At 45.1% G+C, this 18,556-nt stretch overlaps 1 protein-coding gene across 2 annotated transcripts in view; it reads right to left on the reverse strand.

Moving 5' to 3' along the window:
- LOC134338013 (SCO-spondin-like) overlaps positions 1-17,081 on the reverse strand; it is a 39,896-nt gene extending 22,815 nt beyond the window's left edge. The window contains exons 1-5 of one of the 2 annotated variants that reach the window (XM_063033510.1): positions 16,788-17,081; positions 14,913-15,050; positions 13,298-13,501; positions 5,168-5,415; positions 2,043-2,217 (exon numbers count right to left, since the gene is read on the reverse strand). In XM_063033510.1, the coding sequence (XP_062889580.1) occupies positions 2,043-2,217; positions 5,168-5,345 (353 nt within the window). In that variant the 5' untranslated portion in view covers positions 5,346-5,415; positions 13,298-13,501; positions 14,913-15,050; positions 16,788-17,081. The remainder of the gene's footprint in view (positions 1-2,042; positions 2,218-5,167; positions 5,416-13,297; positions 13,502-14,912; positions 15,051-16,787) is intronic. The other variant, XM_063033512.1, reaches the window with a different exon arrangement.
- Positions 17,082-18,556: the final 1,475 nt, after the last annotated feature.

An 18,556-nucleotide genomic window follows, 5' to 3' on the forward strand; every position in this document is an offset into this window, starting at 1 on the left:
ACCACCAGGTTCAGGAACAGTTATTACCCCTCAACCATCAGGTCCCACACCACCAGGTTCAGGAACAGTTACTGCCCTACAATCATCAATTCCTTAACCAGCATGGATAACTTCACTCACCCACAACTCTGAACTTATTCCACAACCTACAGACTCACTTTCAAGGACTCTACAACTCATATTTTCAATATTATTATATTTTTATTTGTCTTCTTTTGCGTATTAGTTGCTTGTCAGTCCTAGTTTATGTATAGATTTTCATAAAATTGATTCTAATTTGCTCTTTACCTGTAAATGCCTGTAAGAAAATGAATCTCAGGGTAGCATGGTAGCACAGTAGTTAGCACAACACTATTACTGTGCCAGCGACCCCGGTTCAGGTCCCACCACTGTCTGTAAGGAGTTTGTTATGTTTCCCCTTGACCATGTGGGTTTCCTCTGAGGGCTCTGGTTTCTTCCCACATTCCAAAGACACACAGATTGGTTGGTTATTTGCTCACATGGGTATAACTGGGCAGTGTGAGCGAGTTGGGCCGGAAGGGCCCATTACTGTGCTGTATCTCTAAGTAAAATAAAATGTACGGTGACATATACATACTTTCATAATGAATTTAGACTGACTTTGTTAAATCCCATGAAACATTTAATCAGATGAAATCACAATCTCCCATGAGCCACTTGCCAGCATGAAAGAGGTTTCTCCAGGAGCATGGAGATGCAGATATACACTGAGCAGAGGCACTGCACTTTCTGGTGATGCTTACTTTCTGGTCAACTAAAGTCCTAATAAGATTGCAATAGAACATGCTCTCCCATCAGTTCTGGAACATAGAACATAGATCAGTACAGCACAGGAACAGACTCTTTGGCCCACAATGTTGTGATGAACTAATAAAATTAGTCATCAAATGGTGAACTAAATTAATCTCCTCTGCTTCTTCTGGACAATGCCCATATCTCTCCTCACATTCATGTGCCTATCTAAACATCTCTTAAAAGTCTCTAATGTTTCTGCCTCTACCATCACCCCAGGCAGCACATTCCAGGCACCCACCACTCTCTGTGTAAAAAACTTGCCCCTCACATCTCCTTTGAAATTACCCCCTCTCACCTCAAAAGCACGTCCTCTGGTATTAGACATTTCAAACCTGGAAAAAATATACCCCCTGTCTACTCTATCTATGTCTCTCATAATCTTATAAACCTCTGTCAGTTCTGTCCATAGACTGTGTCACACCTTAAATCAGAACAGATCAGTGATACAACTCCAACTGCCCTAACACCCTTTCTCTTCTCCTCACCTGCCTATCACCTCCTTCTCTTTCTCCCAGGGACCACTTTCCTCTCCTAGCAGATCCCTTCTTCTCCAGCCCTTTACATTTTCCACCAATCACCTCCCAGCTTCCTACTCCCCCACCCAGTTATTCCCTTCTTTTCCAGTCCTGGCAAAGGGTCTCAGCTTGAAATGTCTATAGTCTACACCCCTGCATTGATGCTGCCTGACCTCCTGCGTTCCTCCAGTATTTGTCTTTGTTACTCTGGCATACAACTGACACATTTCTTCACAACTCTGAAAATTCTTCACAACTCTGCGAGAGTAAATGGCATGGACCAGGCCTCATTCATGCCTCAAGGCTGCCTGTTGCTGCCACTGAGGAAGGATGTGCCAGAGCCGGCTGTATGCTACGGGATGTTGTGCTGGGTGGGGCGCGGTGCTTCCTATCGGTGCTGTCCTTCAGTGGTCACTTGGTGCAGACGAGCTGGATTGCATTCGTTTGCAGCTGCACTGCATGATATAAGCAACTGCTATGGGCTTGTTCTTGTAGAAACATGGCTCTAGAACATCTATGCACCATCAATCTACAAGAGATGACAATCAAGGACTCAGGCAATATTATTATTGTTTTGTTTACTTGTACCATTGGACCTGGATTTCTGAGGTCGAGAGAGTGAAACTGCCCCAGTTCAATGTTTTTCCACTTTAAAAACTCCCGCACAGGTTTCACTGACGAACAACCAAACATATCTTCAGTAAGCCTTACCTGATCCCGTTAATTAAAATGCCATCTGCTCCCTCAGTTAACATGGTGATATTTTCCCCAGACCGTGAGAGTTCTGAGGGCTCCATAAACCATCGAACAAACGCGGTCTCGGAGATTGCCAGGTAGGGTGTTATGTACATTTGGATTTTATCTCCTACTAAATATTCTCCAATATCTAAAGGACAAGGAGTAAGCCTTCGTAAGACACGTGTATCACCAAATATTTCACACCACCCATTCCTCCAGCAATACAGATGTAAATAAACTCAACAAGATCACTTTAAATCTCTTTAACCAAGGTTTACCAGGACACTGAACAACACACACAAAATCCTGGAGGAACTCAGCAGGCCAGCAGCACCTATGGGAAAGAGAAAACTGTTGACGTTTCAGACTGAGACCCAAAATGTCAACTGTTTACTCTTTTTCAAAGATGCCTGCCTAACCCGCTGAATTTCTGCAGCATTTTGTGTGTGTTGCTCTGGATTTCCAGCATCTGCAGATTTTCTCATGTTTGGTTTACCAGGATTGTGTCCGGATTAGAGTGATGTAGAGGTAATTGCATTGCAACACATAATTTTTTTGCTGCCTGGATTAGAGAACAGGTCTTGAGAGGATAGGTTGAGTGAGTTGGGGCTTTTCTCTTTGGAGTGAAGGAGGGTGAGAGGTGACTTTATAGAGGTGTACAAGATGGTAAGAGGCATTAATTGAGTGGACAGTCAGAGACTTTTTTACCATTGGTAGAAAAGGTTAATACGAGGAGGCTTAATTTTAAGATGATTGAAGAAAAGTATAGGGGGGATGTCAGAGGTAAATTACTTACAGAGAGGGGTGGGTGCGTGGAGTGCCCTGCCAGGGGTGGTGGTAGAGACAGATATATTAGGGGCATTTAAGAAACTCTGAGGTAAGCATGTGGATGATAGAAAAATGGAGGGCTGTGTAGAAGGGAAGAGTTAAATTGATCTTGGAGCAGTTAAAGTGTTGGCACAACAGCATTGGCCGAAAGGCCCGCAATGTGCTGTAATGTTCTATATTTTAAAGATAGAGTGGTCAGTCCCAGGGCATAAATAGCTAATACAAGAAGGCATCATTTTAAGAGTACGGGGGAATGTCAGAGGTAGGTTTTTCACACATATTGGTGGATGCATGGAATATGCTGTCAGGGGTGGTGGTAGAGGCAGATACATTAGGGGCATTTAAAAGACTCTTAGATAGGCACATGGATGATTCCCGACTCATCTGCTATCTCTGGTAGCTCATTCCATGAGCCTACCACCCTCTGCATGAAAAGTTTGCTTCTCCTTCTCTTCAACTCATTCCCCTCCCTCATTTCCCTCAGCCCTCACTACTGTTCCGTACAGGTTGGAGAGAGGGGGTGGAAGAGGCAAGGCCAAAGAGGGATTAAAAAGTCAAGGCTGAAAATTTTTAATTTGGAGTATTGCTCAACCAGGAGGCTGTGTGGGTCAGTGAGGACTATCTGATGGGAGAAATGGAAAAGAGGGACCGAGGGAAGGTGATGGGCAGTGAGAAGAGGTAAGAGCCCAGAGTGGGGAATGGAAGGAAAGGGAAGGGGGAGGGTGGAAATTACAGGAAGTTGGAGAAATCGATGTTTATGCCTTCAGACCAGAGGCTACCTAGACAGAACATGAGGTGTTGCTCCTCTAACCTGAAAGTGACCTCATCATGGCAGAAGAGGAGATCATGGGCCAACATGTTGGAATGGGAATGGGGATAGGAATGAAAATGTTTGACCACCGTCAAATCCCATTTTCTGCAGATGGAGCAGTGGTGCTCGACAATGTGGTCTCCCAATTTGCGTTGCCACATCAGAAGCACCGGATTCAATAGGTGACCCCAACAGGGTCGGTGATAATAAATCTGATTCTGATTCTGAGTCAGACATTGAGAAACAGGGAAATGAACAGAGACGGCTTTTAACAGACTCTGGGAGTAAGTTTGCTGGAAAGTTCAGAAATGACAGACATAGTGAGCTGGTAAATTGGTGCATTTCTTTTAAATACCATAAAAATAATTTGAAAAGTATTTAAAATTCTGCTAAAATTACAACAGGGTTTTGTTTTTGTTTTTGTTTTTTCTCTGTATTGAATGTTTCTCAGGTCTCTTCAATTATGCACAACTCTACCTTGGTTGCTAAGTCTGATCCCATGCAGCTTCTATCTTCAGACCATATCACTCAGAGACTTGGGCTAATATTATTTTGTGACTGTATGTGTTATTGTAACCATATGTGCTGGGTGTAACTGTATGCACTGTTTTTCACCATGGCCCCAGTGGAACGTTGTTTTATTTAGCTGCTACACATCTATGGTTGAATATCAATTAAACATGAACTTGGAGTGCGGTCTGACTAAGGAATTGATTGTGGACTTCAGGAAGAGTAACTTGAAGGAACACACACCAGTTCTCATCGAGGGATCAGCAGTGGAAAAGGGGAGCAGTTTCAAGTTCCTGGGTGTCAACATCTCTGAGGATCTACCCTGGGCCCGACAGCGGCTATATTTCATTAGGAATTTGAGGAGATTTGGTATGTCACCAAAGACACTCACAAATTTCTGCAGATGTACTGTGGAGAGCGTTCTAACTGACCGCATTACCATCTGGTATGGAGAGGGCGCTACACAGGACTGGAAAAAGCTGCAGAGAGTTGCAAATTCAGCCAGCTCCATCATGGACACGAGCCTCCCCAGCATTGAGGACATGTTCAAAAGGTGATGCCCAAAATTGGCAGCATCCACCATTAAGGACTCTTATCACCCAGGACATGCCCTCTTCTCAATACTACCAACAAGGGAGGAGGTACAGGAGCCTGAAAATCCACACTCAGTGTTTCAGGAACAGCTTCTTCCCCTCTGCTCTCAGATTTCTGAATGGACATTGAACTCATGAACACCACCCCACCATTTTTGTTCTCTGTTTGCACTGCTATTTAATTTCATTTTATATATACTTCTGAATGCAATTTATAGTTTTTTATTATTGTTGTATACTGCAATGCACCGCTGCTGCAAAACAACAAATGCCAGTGATATTAAACCTGATTCTCATTCTGACAATTAAACGATTTTGATCTTGTTGAATGTGGGATGGGACAGAAATGTTCTTACCAATTGGAGGGCTGTCAAGAATGAAGTAATACCGTATCCGCGTGGGATTCAGTAACTCAAACGGGGCATCATCATACGGTTCTGTAGCACCTTCCATCTGTTTGAAAATCTCGGATTCAAACTCGACCCAGAACATGTTGGGGTAGAAATCGTCCTCACTGATGTTGTCCAACTCCATGGCCAGGTTCTGGTTCTTCAGCGTGATCCCGGGGAGCAGTTCAGCGGGAGGAGTCAGTCTTCTCCTGTAACTGTGGGAAAAGTTGGTCAGCGTCAAAATACCTCCCAGTAACAAGCCACTTGGTCTACCCAGATCCTGCTGGTTGTGTGGGTCTGATCGCTCACCCACCCACTAAAACCTTTCCTTCCATTGTTGAACCGGTTCAATCTTGAAAAGGTTTTCACTTCAGCTACTAATTCCACCAGTGAGCAAACAAAGATATTGCTTTATCTAAGTCTTTCACCTTGTCCCACCTTCCCCAGAACATCCTGGTACAATTCTACACTGTCCTCCGAGACAGCATCCTCACATTAGTCATTACTGTCTGGCTTGGCACGGCATCCTCTCACAATGTACAAAAACTACAGCAAATTGTCAGATCAGTAGAAAAGGTCATTGGCTGCAGTCTACCATCACTGCATGTGTTCAGGACAAAGAAGTGGGCAGGAAAAATTATCGCGAACACTACCTACCCAGCAAACTGTCTTTTCCAAAAGCTCCCTTCTAGAAAATGCTCTAGGGCTATTAAAACAAACACTTCACACTAGCTTAAAAGTTTCTTCCCTGGGAAGTTCATCTGATCAACCATTCTGGTTAGTCCCCCCCACCCCCCTCTATCTATTACCCCCATCACTGTAAACACTTTAAACCACTTGTTATAATGCTCTTTACATTGTAAATACATGCTGGTATTTATTTTTGCATATTTCATTCCATATCTGTATTTAACCTCTAACGTTATTTTTATATACTGTACTACTTTATCTTCATCATTGTTGAATGTTATCTGTCATTCACCTGGGCTCTACACTTAGAAAACAAGGACACATCAGAATGCTGTTTCTGGATTTCAGTTTGGCACTCAATACTATTGTCCCACAGACCTTAGTGAATAAACACCCACTCCTCAGTCTGAATACACCACTGTGAAACTGGGTATTGGACTTAACAGACCTCAGATAGTCAAGATGCACAACCGCTCCTCCCTCCCATTGTTCTCAACACAGACGCCCTCAAGAGCTGTGTATTGAGCCCCATTTCTGTACATTCTGTTCCCTCGTAACTGCATAACTAAACACTCAAGCAATCACATCAAGTTCACTGATGACAACAGTGCTGGGGCTCATCACCAACAATGACCAGACAGCCTACAGAAAGGAGGTGGAAGAGCTTGAAGACTAGTGCTAGGCAAATAACATCTTCTTCAATATCAACAAGACAAAGGAAATGGTTATTCAGTTCAGGAGAACTCGCAACACTCACGCCCCCCCCCACCTCTTCACAGCAGTGGAAACTGCAACCAGTTTCAAACTCCTGGGAGTGCACATCACACACAACCCCTCTTGGACCCAGAACACATCCTACACAGTCAAGAAAGCTCACCAATACCTCTACTTTCTCAAGAGGCTGAAGAGATCTGGACTACGCACATCTATGCTCATGTCATTCTACAGATGTGCAGTGGAGAGCATCCTAACAAGCTGCGTCGCTGCGTGGTATGGGAACTGCGCTGTGGAGGACAGGAGTACTCTACATTGGGTGATCAAACCTGCCCAACACATCACCGGCACCAGCAAGGACATATATACAGAAAGGTGCCAGAAAAGGACCAGTAACATCATGAAGAATCCCACCCACTCTGCTCATGGACTGTTTGTCCCACTCCCATCAGGGAGGAGGCTACATAACATCCACACCAGGACCACCAGACTCAAAAACAGTTACTTTCCCCAAGCAGTAAGGCTGATCAACACCTCCACCCACTAACTCCATCATAACTTTACTATTCTTGTCAGTCAACTTATACAGATACTCCTGTGCTTAGCGTCATTTTATAGACATAAAATAGATCTATGTATATAAGCTAAACACAAAACACTCTGCAGATGCTGGGGTCAAAGCAACACTCACAACACGCTGGAGGAACTCAGAAGGTCGGGCAGCATCTGTGGAAAAGATCGGTCAACATTTCGGGCCGGAAGCCTTCGTCAGGACTGAAGAGGAAAGGGGCACAGGCCCCCCACCTTCTTTATAGGGTCTCTGCCCCTTCCCTCTTCAGTCCTGACAAAGGGTTCCAGCCCGAAACATTGATCGTTTCCACGGATGCTGCCCAACCTGCTGAGTTCCTCCAGCGTGTTGTGAGTGTTGCTATGTATATAAGCTATCTTATGTACTTACATTTCTGCTGTGTTTGTGTTGCATACCACACCCTGACCAACACACCACAGCAAATTCCTAATACATGTCAATGTATATGGTGAATGAAGTTAGCCTTGATCCTTGGTCCTTAAGTGATCCTCTCTCTCCCCACTCTACCCTTGCCTCATCACCATTATCTCACATCAGAATCAGGTTTAATATCACTGGCATATAGTATCTCCTGAAATATGTTTTGCAGCTGCAGTGCATTGCAATACATATTTTTAAACTATAAATTACAATAAATATATTAAAAATAAATTAAATAAGCAGTGCAAAAATAATGGGATAGTGTACATGGGTCATTGTCCATTCAGAAATATGCTGGTGGGGAGGAAGAAGCTATTGCTGAAATGCTAAGTGTGTGTCTTCAGGCTCTTGTACATCCTCTCCGATGGTAGCATTGAGAAGAAGGCATGTCCTGGGTGACGGAGATCTGTAATGACAGATGTCATCTTTCTGAGGCATCGCCTTTTGAAAGTGTCCTTGGTGCTGTGGAAGCCAGAGCCCGTGATGGAGCTGGCTGAGTTTACAACTTTCTACAGCTTATTTTGATATCGTGTGCCATACCAAATGGTGATGCAACCGGTTAGAATGCTCTCCATGGTACTCTGCTGCAAAGGCTGACTACTGGACCATTTACCTCTTTTCTGTAGACTTTTTTTTCCATCTCTCCAGACTATCCCTGATAAATAGCATCTAAACCAAACGGAATGGTTCTGATTTTTGCCTTAGTCACAGTGCTTGCTGCTGGCACCAGACAAGGTTCCAGTCCCACACATCCTGCTTTTGGATGTAGTGACAGGGGTTCATGTCCCAAGCTCCGGTTTGCATGTCGACAGGACACAGCTCAGCCTCACTCTGCTTTGTAGCTTCAGTCTCGTGGATGCGCCGGGTAACACCCGGATGGTGTTGCTGACCAAGTTAATAGGAGCCTGGTCTCTTAATTCCTCTAAGTTTCTGCCACTTTTGCATCAGGCTACAAAGTTGTTTCAAGTCTCCCAAATATCTTTCATTTTAATAAGATTGAAAAAGTATAGGGAAAAAGGGTTGTAAAAAGAGCTTTTGGCACATTGGCCTTCATTAATCAAAATATTGAGTAAAGGAGCTGTGATTTTATGTTGAAGTTGTATATGTTGAAGGGCATATAATAAAGCAAAAATAAGTGAGAAGTTAGAGGATTCTGAAATTTTTTATACCCAACAGAAGGCAACTTTAAAAAAACATAAGGAGGGTAAATGAAATATGAAGGGGAGCTAGCCAATATCAAATATGATACCAAAAGTTTTTTCAGATATATAAGGAGTCTAAGAGAGGCGAGAGTAGATAATGGATCACTTGAAAATGACACAGGATCTAGTAACAAGGGACAATGAAATGGCAGTCAAACTGAATAATTATTTTGCATCAGTCTTCACTGTGGAAGATATTAGTAGTGTGCCATAAGTTCGAGAGTGTCAAGGAGAAGAAGTGTGTGAAGTTGCCATTACTAAGGAGATGGTGCTTGGTAAACTGAAAGGTCTGAAGGTAGATAAATCACCGATGGACTACACCCCAGGGATCTAAAAGAATTAGCTGAAGAGATTGTGGAGGTTCAGGAATGATCTTTCAAGAATCAATGGATTCTGGCACACTTCTGGAGGACTGGAAAACTGAAAATGTCACTCCACTCTTCAAGATGGGAGGAAGGCAGAAGAAAGGAAATTATACACCAATTAATCTGACCTCAGTGGTTGGGATGATGTTGGAGTCAAAGTTCAAAGTAAAATTTATTATTAGAGTACATACACATCACCACATACAACCCTGAGATTCTTTTTCTGCGGGCATACTTAGCAAATCTATAGAACAGTAACTGTAAACTGTAAACATCAGGAACTGTTAACTGTGAACAAATTGTGTAAATGCAGTTATAAATAAATAGTAATAAATAACAATAAAACAGAGACCTTAAATGAGTGTAGCTATCCTCTTTTGTTCAACAGTCTGATGGCTGAGGGGTAGTAATTGTTCTTGAACCTGGTGGTGTGAGTCCTGAGGCACCTGTAACTACTACTTAATGGCAACAGTGAGAAAAGAGCCTGGACTGGGTGGTGAGAATCTTTGATAATGGAAGCTGCTTTTCTTTGGCAACGTTTTATGTAGATGTGTTCAATGGTTGGGAGGGTTTTACCTATGATGTTCTGGGCTGAATCCACTACTTTTTGTAGGATTTTCCACTCAAAGGCATTGGTGTTCCCATACCAAGCCATAATGAACTCATCTGGAAGCGAAGCTCTGCTGTCCCGATGTCACAAGATTTAGCTTTCTTGATTATTAAGGATGTGGTTGCTACTTAGAGGCACATAACAAAACAGGCCATAGTCACCATGGTTTCCTTAGGGAGCAATCTTGTCTGAAAAATCTGTTGAAATTCTTCGAAGGAATAACAAGTAGGATAGAGAATCAGTGGATGTTGTATACTTGGATTTTCAAAAAGCCTTTGACAAGATGCCACACAAGAAGCTGCTGAACAAGATAAGAACCCAGGAAAGATGCTAGCATAGGTAGGGCATTGGCTGATTGGCAGGAGGCAAAGAGTGGAATAGAGAGATCCTTTTTGGATTAGCTGCCGGAGGCCAGTGGTATCCCACATGGGTCTGTATTAGGACTCCTTTTTTTGTTGTATGTCAATGATTTGGATGATGAAGTTGATAGCTTTGTGGGCAAGCTTGTGGACGATATTAAAATAGGTGTTGCTACAGGTAGCTTTGAGGAAGCAGAGAGACTGCAGAAAACTTCGACATTAGGAGAATGGGCAAAGAGGTGGGAAAGGAATATAGTGAGGCGGAGGTTGATAGGTTCTTGATTAGTCAGGGCGTGAAAGGTTATGGGGAGAAGGGGATTGAGAGGGAAATGGATTAGCCATGATAAAATTGCAGAGCAGATGTGGTGGGTCTAATTGCCTAAATCTGCTCCTATATTTTATGGTTTTATGGTCTAAGACATTGGTGAGGCCTAACCTGGAGTATTGTGCGGTTCAGGAAAGATATCACTAAGATTGAAAGAGTACAAAGAAAATTTCCAAGGTTATTGCCAATACTTGAGTACCTGGGTTATAGGGAAAGGTTGATGTATTGTATGATCAGAGATGCTATTCTGAGTTACTGTCACCTTCCTGTCAGCTTCAAACAGTCTGGCCATTCTCCTCTGACCTCTCTCATTAACAAGGCGTTTTTGCCCACAGAACTGCCACTCATCAGATTTTTTTTGTTTACTGCATCATTCTTTGTAAACTCTAGAGACTGTTGTGCATGAAAATCCCAGGAGATCAGTAGTTTCTCAGGTACTCAAAGCACCCTGTCTATCAACAATCATTCTATGATCAAAATCCCTTAGATCACATTTCTTCCCCATTCTGATGTTTGGGCTGAAAAAACAACTGAACCTCTTGACCATGTCAGCGAGGTTTTATGCATTGAGTTGCTGCCAAAGTTCAAAGTCAATTTACTATCAAAGTACATACACAGTACGTCACCATATACAGCCCTGAGGTTCATCTTCTTTTGGCATATGCAGAAAACACAAGAATAGGATTGACCAACAACCAATGTGCAAAAGACAACAAACTGTGTAAATACAAAGGAAAGCTACAATAATACATAAGTAAGCAATAAATTTTAAGAACTTGAGTTGAAGAATCCTGGAAAGTGACTCCACAGGTTGTGGGAACAGTTCAGTGATGGGTGGTGAGTGAAGTTATTCCCTTTGGTTCAAGAGCCTGATGGCTGAGGGGTAATGACTGTTCCTGAACATGGTGGTGTGGGTCCTGAGGCTCCTGTACCTTCTTCCTGATGGCAGCGGTGAGAAGTGAGCACATCCTGGGTGGTGGCGGTCCCTGATGATGGATCCTACTTTCCTGTAACAGCGTTTCATGTAGATGTGCTCAATGGTCGTAAGGGCTTTACCCGTCATGGACTGAACCGAATCCACTACTTTTTGTAGGATCTTCTGTTCAAGGCCATTGGTGTTTCCATACCAGGATGTGATGCAGCCAGTCAATACACTCCCCACCACACATGTATAGAAGTTTGTCAGAGTTTCAGATGTCATGCTGAATGTTCACAAACTTCTATTAATATGCTGGTGTACAGGTGCACCTAATAAAGTGGTCACTGAGTATATGTCAGTGATACTAAACCTGACTCTGTCTCTGAGTACCCTTTCTCTATGTGAGAGTATCCTTAACCAGAGGCCACAAGGTAAACTAAAGAGACTAATCTATAGCTTTAGTGAATAAACCCATCAGAGTGTGCACTATTCGAATACTTCATAATGGATCAGTTTGAAAATTCAAGATTGAAGTTTATTTATCACATGTATATCACAACATACAGTGAAATGCATCATTTGCGTTAACAACCATTTCAAGATGGTGCTGAGCTGCAGTCTCTACTAATGTGGCAGCCCAGATTTAGTTTTTTTTATTGTTTATTTTTTAGGTCCCTTGTGATGGTTTTGGGGACAGACAGGAGAGTTTGGGGATGGATTAGAGCTTAGGGATGAAGGTGTGGGGGAATTAGAAGGCAGGCTGGAGCCTGAGCCTCCTTTCCCGTGTTTGAAAGCCAGTGACTCAGACATGGGACATATGTGGTTGGATATCAGGTTGGCAGGCCAGCGTGGACGAGGGTTGGTCCACAAACCAGTAAGAAGGGTCAGTGACCCCAAACATTAACTCCACTTCTCTCCGTGGGTGCTGCCTAACCTGCTGAGTATTTTTATTCCAGATTTACAGCATCTGTAGCTTCTGCTTTCTGATGATTATAGAAATGGTTTATAGCTATCGTGTTGTTTATTAAGGTTGTATCTTGTCACAGCCCCATTGCCAAAGAGAGTGGACTTTGCACAAGAGCATGAATTGACTAGTGTCATTGAGTCCTATAGCATCAAGCCATTTGGCCCAAAATGTTCATGCTAACTGAGGCTCCCATCTAAACTAGTCTCATTTCCACATGTTTGGTCCACATCCCTCAATCCTTTCCCATCCATGTACCAGTCCAACTGTCCTTTAAACATTGCTATTGTACTTGCAAAGGTGTGTGGGGTGTCCAGGGAGGGGGCATCACTCCGGTGAAGGGGCTTATCATGTCCATTCTGGGGCATCTCACTCACCTTTGGACCCCACCAGACAATCAGGTGAGGGCAGCCGGCGGACCTCACACCCTGGTGAGACAGGGACATGCCTGTCCTAGTATGTTAAACCAGCTCCGGTGGACTCGGCGGATGAGATCTACAGTGAGATCCAACAGCCAGGAAAGCGGTTCTGCAAAGCTCCATGGAGAGCGAAGGGCACGACAAGGCACAGAAGTCATGGTCAACCACCACAATCAAGGAAGATGCCAATTGTGTAAAATACTCATACCACTGGATCCAGACATCCGAGTTCAAGGGAATGGAACTGCCTCAGTGCAATGGCTTTTCCACTTTTAAATCTCTCCCACACAGGTCTCAGCTGCCTTTGTCAGATACAACAGACAACCAATCTTTGCACCTGCCTCAACCACTCCCTCAGCTTGTTCCATATGCTGACAATCCCCAAGTAAAAAAGTTGCCCCTCAGGTTCCTACTAAACTTCTCCGCTCTCACTTTAGACCTGTGTCCTCTAAGCTACATGGGACACCCCATCAAATGGGGAAAGGCAAATACGAGTTGGTATAAATGTGTGGTTCATTCACCTGCTCCTTTGCAGCCTGTATACCTGTGAAAAATTGGTCCCTGAGAAGCGTAAAATTTAAACCAAGCAATGTGCTCCAGATTATAACCAGAGACAGACACACGGAAGGTCACGTTTCCTCCAACTTGTTTTGTTATGAGGCAAGTTTGGACTTCTGTTCTGTTGCAACTTCCCAGATCAGACACAGTGATCAAGCCCTCGGGTTCTGCATACAAACACAAAACAAAATCAAACTGTGAGGATCGCCCCCCAGACGTCATGGAGCTTTGATTTCTTACACTAAAATTAACAACGTTTACTGAATGACTTTGAACTCTTTGAACTCCAGGAAATGGTCAAAGTTCCCCATAGGTCAGCTAGTCAGATGTCCAGATGAAAGATCTTCAGAGCGAAACCACTACTCTGAACATAGAACATACAGGTCTTCAGCCCAGATACTGGGCCGACCTTTTAACCTACTCCAAGATCAATCTAAACCCACATTTCCACATAGCCCTCCAATTTTCTATCATCCATGTGCCTATCTAAGAGTTGCCTCATTCTTCTAATCTCCTGTGAGTACAGGCCCAAAGCCATCAAACACCCCTCAGACATTAACCCTTTCATTCCCAGAATTCCTAAGGGCGGTCCAGAGATTTGCTGCACACATCTACCTGGGTCCTCATTTCTGAGACAAACATGAACTCAGCTAACACTTAGCAGTCCTTCCCATGATCCACTCCGAGTAGCATTGATTCAGTCTGTACTGACACACACGGTCTCCTGGTCTGACCCACTCCTAATCACATAGACTCAGTCCTCACTGACCCACACGCCCTCCTGGTCTGACCCACTCCTAATCACATTGACTCAGTCCTCACTGACCCACACGCCCTTCCGGTCTGACCAACTCCTAGTCACATAGACTCAGTCCTCACTGACCCACATGGCCTCCTGGTTCAGCAATGCTCCAATTTAAAAATTTCAGCTTTGTCTTCTTATCCCTCTTTGGTCTTGCCTCTTCCACCCCTCTCTCCAACCTGTATGCCCCTTTACTGAACAGTAGTGAGGGCTGAGGGAAATGAGGGTGGGGAACAAGTTGAAGAGAAGGAGAAGCAAACTTTTCATGCAGTGGGTGGTGGGTGCATGGAATGAGCTACCAGAAGAGGTAGTAGAGGCAGGTATCATCCAATGCCTATGTAAGAGTTTTTTTTAATGTTCTTAATACATCTGCCTCTACCTACACCACTGGCAGTGTGTTCCATGTAGCCACCACTCTTTGTTTAAAAAACCTACTTCTGACATTCCCCCCTAAAAATTGTGCCTTTTTGTATTAGCCATAATAAAAAAAAGAGGCTGATCACTATCATCTTCTACACCTCCATCAAGTCACCTCTCATCCTCTTTCGCTCCAAACAGAAAAACATTAGCTCGCTCAACCTATCCTCATAAGACATGCTCTCTAATCCAGGCAGAATCCTGGTAAAACTCCTCTGCAAACTCTCTAAAGTATCCACATCCTTCCCATAATGAGGTGACTAGAACCATACACAACACTCCAAGTAAACAACAAGGACTACACATCTCATTGATGAATCCGTTAAGTACATCAACTACCGTCAGTGTGGTGACCTTACCCTGGCAGGTATTCATTCCATCTCCAGTATATCCAGGCAGACATCGACAGTAAAACAATTGAGTCACCAAGTCCAGCTGGCAGATAGCTTTCTCGTGACAAAAGATTTTCCTGTAATAGCACTCACTCTGATATGGATCTGCAAAACAAGTGACTTATAATTACATTTTATACCCTCTATTAGGCAAAGGTTTAAAGTTTGTGGGAAGGTTCCACATTACCGAACAGTCTCTGATACCATTCACCTCCCTCTCTCAGTGTATTAGACTAGAAAAGCCTGAGAACTGTTCTTGCAACTTTACTTGAAAATGGCATCACAAGTAGATAGGGTTGTAAAGAAATCGTTTGGCATGTTGGCCTCCATAAATCAAAGTAATGAATACAGGAGTTGGTATGTTATGTTGAAGTTGTATAAAACATTGGTGAGGCCTAATTTGCATTGTGTGCGATCTTGGTCACCTACCTACAGGAAAGATATCAATAAGATTGAAAACGTGCAGAGAAAATTTACAAAGATGTTGCTGGGTCTTGAGGACCTGAATTATAGAGAAAGGTTGAATAGATTTTTTGCAAATCTCGCAAATGTCTACAGATGAACCTTGAACAGTGTTCGAACTGGTTGCATCACCGTCTAGCCTGGAGTCTCCAATGCACAAGATTACAAAAGGAGAGTTGTAGACTCAGTCAGCACCATCATGGACACAACCTTCCCCACCATCAAGAACATCAACAAGATGGATCCCCATCACCCAGGACAAGCCTTCTTCTCATTGCTAACATCCAGGAGAAGGTACCGGAAGCTGAAGACCCACACTCACTGTTTTAGGAACAAATTCTTGTCCTCCACCATCAGATTTCTGAACGGTTAATGAATTCATGAACCCTACCTTGTTTTCATCTTTTACACTTTTTACTAATATTCGTAACTTATAGTAAGTTTTACATCTTGCACTGTACACTCAACAAATTTCATGAAATATGTCAGTGATAAAAAAAACTTGATGCCCTTTGTGCTTTCGGTCCAGATGCCTCTCGGCCTGAAACATTGACTGTCCATTCCCCTCCACAGATGCTGCCTGACCCACTGAGTTCCTCCAGCACCACTACACACGTTTCTGTCTGCCAGTGTTAATCCATCTCCGTTCATCCGTGACCAGGGATCCTGCCTGGAGTGACTCCTCGCCAGAGTGTAACCCAGGGAATCCAGCCTATCTCGGGCTCACCCACCTTTCTGCTGCCTCTAGTAGGGGCTGGAGGGAGAAGGGCGTGACCAGGGTGGAAACTAAGTGACCATAAGACCAAAAGACATAGGAGCAGAATTCCATTATGGCGGACTTATTACCCCTCTCAACCCCTTTCTCTTGCCTTCTCACGGTAACATTTGACGCCTTGACTAACATAAGACCGTAAGGATAAAGACAACAGGGGGAACTAGGGGCTGTGGCTGAAGATAAGACCAGGAGGGTGGGATAGAGAACAGGATGGGGCTTTGAGACCTGAAGGGGTAAGAACTGGGGTTAGAGATGAGGGGAGGGGTGGTAGAGACATTGGGGGGAGGTAGAAGCTGGGGAGGGTGATAGATAGCAAGGTGGGGTAGAGAGTCCAAAGAGAGGTTGGGGAGGAGATGGAATTGGACAGGGTGGGTGAGAGGGGTAAAGTTGGGTTGTGGGGGAGAAAGGGTGGAGGTGGAGGCTGGGAGGTGGGAGAGTGAGATAGGAGTGGAATTGAATGGGGTTGGGAGGAGGGATGAAGGTGCGGGGGTAGAGAATCCATGGAGGGACAGGGGTGTGGGGGTGAAATACCAGTCTACCGTTCAACCCCCTCTCACACCACCTCTACCTGCCCCTACCCTCGACCACCCTCCCCAGGAGGTCACCTCGCAGGGCTGAGCCTGAGCCGGAGCCGGTGTCGGAGTCGGGGCCGAGTCTGGAGCCGGGAAAGAGCGCGGCCAGGAGGCAAAGGCGCAGGATGCAGCGCATGGCCGCTTGGTGTCAGTCGCGGCCGGGAGCCTGGGCTCGGGCCTCATGCCGGGGCGCGTCCCGCGGATCCGGCTCCATCAGCGCCGCCGCTCCCCGAACCAACCGTCGCCTTCCGAAGCCGCCACCATTCGGTGCGCGTTTCCCTGCGTCACACACCGGCCTGGAACACCCGGGAGGCGGACGGACGCCGGCGGTGGGGGACACGATCTGGAGGGAGGGAGGGAAGAGGGAAGGAGGAAGATTGGACCCGGTCACGCCGTCCCGAGCAGCAAAGAGAGCCGCAGTCGGGGCCGCAGATCCTGGGTGGAGAGATGCACACCTCCTCTTTCTGAGGGTTACATGGTGCATCCCACCTCATGGCCTCTCTTCCTATCCCAGCCATCCCCCATCCCCTCTCCCCAATGCCTTCACCCCCCATCCCCTCACACCCCATCCCCTCTTCCCCACTTCAACCCCTCTCCCCACTCCCTATCATCGCCACCACTCCATTCCCCACCCCATTCACCCTCCTCTCCGCCACCCCTTCTCCCTCTGTCCCTTCAGGCCACTCTCCTACCACCCCCTTCTCCCCCACCCCTCCAAACCCCTACCCTACCACTCCCTCACTGTCCAACCCCACACACTCACCCCCTCTCACCCTCTCTCCGCAGCCCCCACCCCTCTCTCCTTCCCATCTCTCCCCACCCAGGCTCCCCTCATTTCCTCTCCCTGCTCAACCCCCTCCTCCCTTCCCTCCCCTCCCCAACCCCTGTCCCTCACCTTGCACAAGCAGGCTCCCTGTCTTACACCAAACCTCTGATCCTTCATCAAAGGTGAGGGGGGATGTGATCCCGAGGAAGGGAGCACCACCCATGGGGAGTCATGCCTACGCCAAACCCAACGTTGTTTTGTTTGTATATCTGTACAGTCAGGTGACACCAGACTTGAACTTGAACCTTTGAGCCAAGACTGGACAATCGGTGAATGGTCACTCAAGGACCACACCCTCAAGGAATCTCAGATGTGTTTAGCATGGGAAGAGGCCACTCGGTGCATGAATAAAATATTGACCAGGGTACCAAGATGAAATCATGGTATACGTGCAGATTTCTTTGGGTGTACGATGGAGAGCAATCTGACTAGTTACATCAGATTAGACTTATTCGCTCTATCTGTCACGGGTACATTGAAACATACAGGGAAACGCATTCTTTTACATCATTCTTTTACCCTCCTGGTCTTCACCCACAGCCCCACTCCTCCCTATCTATCTCCAAACTTTGTATTACCACTGACCAACCCACCACACCAATTTCCAAAAAATGTTATTGTACTCAAGGGTCCTGATGAAGGGTTTCGGACCAAAACATTGACTATACTCTTTTCGGTAGATGCTGCCTGGCCTGCTGAGTTCCTCCAGCATTTGTGTGTGTTGCTTGGATTTCCAGCGTCTGCAGATTTTCTCTTGTTTGAGATACTTGAATATTGTGTCTTATAGGATTATTTATACTGTATATCATCATTGTCACCCCATGACCATGATTGCTCTTGGCAAATTTTTCTACAGAAGAGGTTTACCATTGCCGCCTTCTGGGCAGTGTCTTTACAAGACGGATGATCCCAGCCATTAACAATACTCTTCAGAGGTGTCTGTCTGGTGTCAGTGGTCACATAACCAGAGCTTGTG

This window comes from Mobula hypostoma, chromosome 25 (assembly GCF_963921235.1).
Source record: "Mobula hypostoma chromosome 25, sMobHyp1.1, whole genome shotgun sequence".
Taxonomy (NCBI): Eukaryota; Metazoa; Chordata; class Chondrichthyes; order Myliobatiformes; family Myliobatidae; genus Mobula; species Mobula hypostoma.